The following is a 1,599-nucleotide window of genomic DNA, read 5'->3' on the forward strand; positions in this document are numbered from 1 at the left end:
CTGCCCCCTCTGTACGCTGGATCTGGCGCCGGTCGCGAGGGGGCCGCGCTGCTGGGGCTGGGCCTGGCGCTGGAGATGGGGTCCGCGCACCAATCGCAGTCCGCGTCGATACAGGAAGAGGAGGGCCTGGCCGGATTGGAGTCGCACCGCATGACGTGCTCGCAATGAAGGGAGCGGTGGGCGGTGGTGGTCAGGATTTTTTTGAAACTGGAAGAGTCGCGTCGAGGATGGCGTGGCCTGATGTTACGGGGCTCGGGTTCGACGTGGGGAGGAGGAAGGGGGGTTGATGCCGCACTCCGCATCACGGCCTAACTTTTGTACAATCTGATATGCAGCTAATGTGGGGTGCGGGGCTTCTTACATAGTTACTAGCTCTCTCTCTCGCTCTCTCTCTCTCTCTCTCGTCGTCACTCTTAAATACACGGCCTGTGAAAGACTCCACAGGCAGAGCGGCCCCGTCGACAGGCCAATAAAAAGGATAAAACGGAAAAGCAAGTCGCGCGCCAGAGTCTGACTACCATTGGGCGTCCGGTGCGGCGGTCTCGTCCACGCGGCCGATGAAGCGCATGAGCTCGATGATGGTGCCGTCGGCGTCCGTCATGAAGGCGGTCTCGGTGCGGATATTGCCCAGGATCATCTCCCGCGGGCGCTCCAGCAGGCCCAGCTTTATCTGGAAGCGCTGTATTGACTCCTTCTGTACGGTGAGGAGAAACTTGCTCAGGTCCGTGCACGCGCGCGACAGGTCTATGGCGATATGGCCGAGCCCGGGCAACAGCGATGCACTGTTTTTCGGCTCCGGCTTGTTTTTGAAAAGGCTCTTGACCTCGATGAGCTCGATCTTTTGGTCGATGTACGGGGACTGGATATCGTTAAGGGGAGAGAGCGGTAGAAAAAGAGAGTGATAGAGGGTTTGGAAAAAAAAGTTAGTATGGTATCGCGAAATGTCACCGGATGCGTTTCAACATGATTGCAAACAGTAAGAGGTCGGCAATGTACCTGTATCCAAACGGCCTTTACGCCGCTGGTCATAAACCTGGTGACGTCCTGAAAGCCGAGGAGGGAATAAAAACGTCTCGCCCTCGAAATGTCCCAGGTCCTGACCATGACATGCGAAAGCGTCAAGGCATCGTTGGTATGTGGGGAGCCCCTGGGCCTTCTCCTAAGCAGCATAGCAATATGCGGAATGCCAGCCTCCGCGTCAACCTGATGGCCTTCCTCGACGATCCAGCCGCACTCCCTATAAAACAGCTCCTGTTCCTTAATGGCGTAGCAAAAGAACGGGCCCCTCGCCGCCTCCACGGGCGGGGTGGTCTCGATGTGCCTGAGCAGGGCGCGCCCCACGCCCTTGCGGCGCGCGTGTTTAACGACGGCCATGCGCTCGAGCTTCACGGCGGGGGCGGCGATGCAGTTGAGGCGGCAAGTAGCGATGGGCTGGCGGTCGGCGGTGACGAGGAAGTGGGTGAGGCCGGGCGGCGGCGGCCACGCGTCGTTGGCGTCGAACTCCTGGGCGGGCGGGATGCCCAGCTCCGCGACGAACACGCCGTGGCGCAGGCCCAGCGCCAGGTGCAGCTCTTTCTGCGTGGCCTTTCCAGCACACTG

The 1,599-nt window shown here is 60.1% G+C and overlaps 1 protein-coding gene; it reads right to left on the reverse strand.

Annotated features, from left to right (window-relative positions):
* Window positions 1–184: 184 nt before the first annotated feature.
* CHC_T00004807001 (hypothetical protein) lies at window positions 185–1,374 on the reverse strand. XM_005716523.1 is given in 3 exon segments: window positions 185–514; window positions 515–859; window positions 997–1,374. The coding sequence occupies 2 exon segments, from the start codon at window positions 1,372–1,374 to the stop codon at window positions 515–517; spliced, it is 723 nt and encodes a 240-aa protein (XP_005716580.1). The 3' UTR covers window positions 185–514.
* Window positions 1,375–1,599: the final 225 nt, after the last annotated feature.

The sequence above is a fragment of the Chondrus crispus genome, genomic scaffold (genome assembly GCF_000350225.1).
Source record: "Chondrus crispus Stackhouse genomic scaffold, scaffold_25, whole genome shotgun sequence".
Lineage (NCBI taxonomy): Eukaryota > Rhodophyta > Florideophyceae > Gigartinales > Gigartinaceae > Chondrus > Chondrus crispus.

Coding starts and splice junctions, on each gene's coding strand:
- CHC_T00004807001 (XM_005716523.1), bottom strand. CDS start 1,374: ATGGCCGTCGTTAAACACGCGCGCCGCAAGGGCGTGGGGCGCGCCCTG. Junction 860..996: donor TAAAGGCCGTTTGGATACAG/GTACATTGCCGA, acceptor AACGATATCCAG/TCCCCGTACATCGACCAAAA.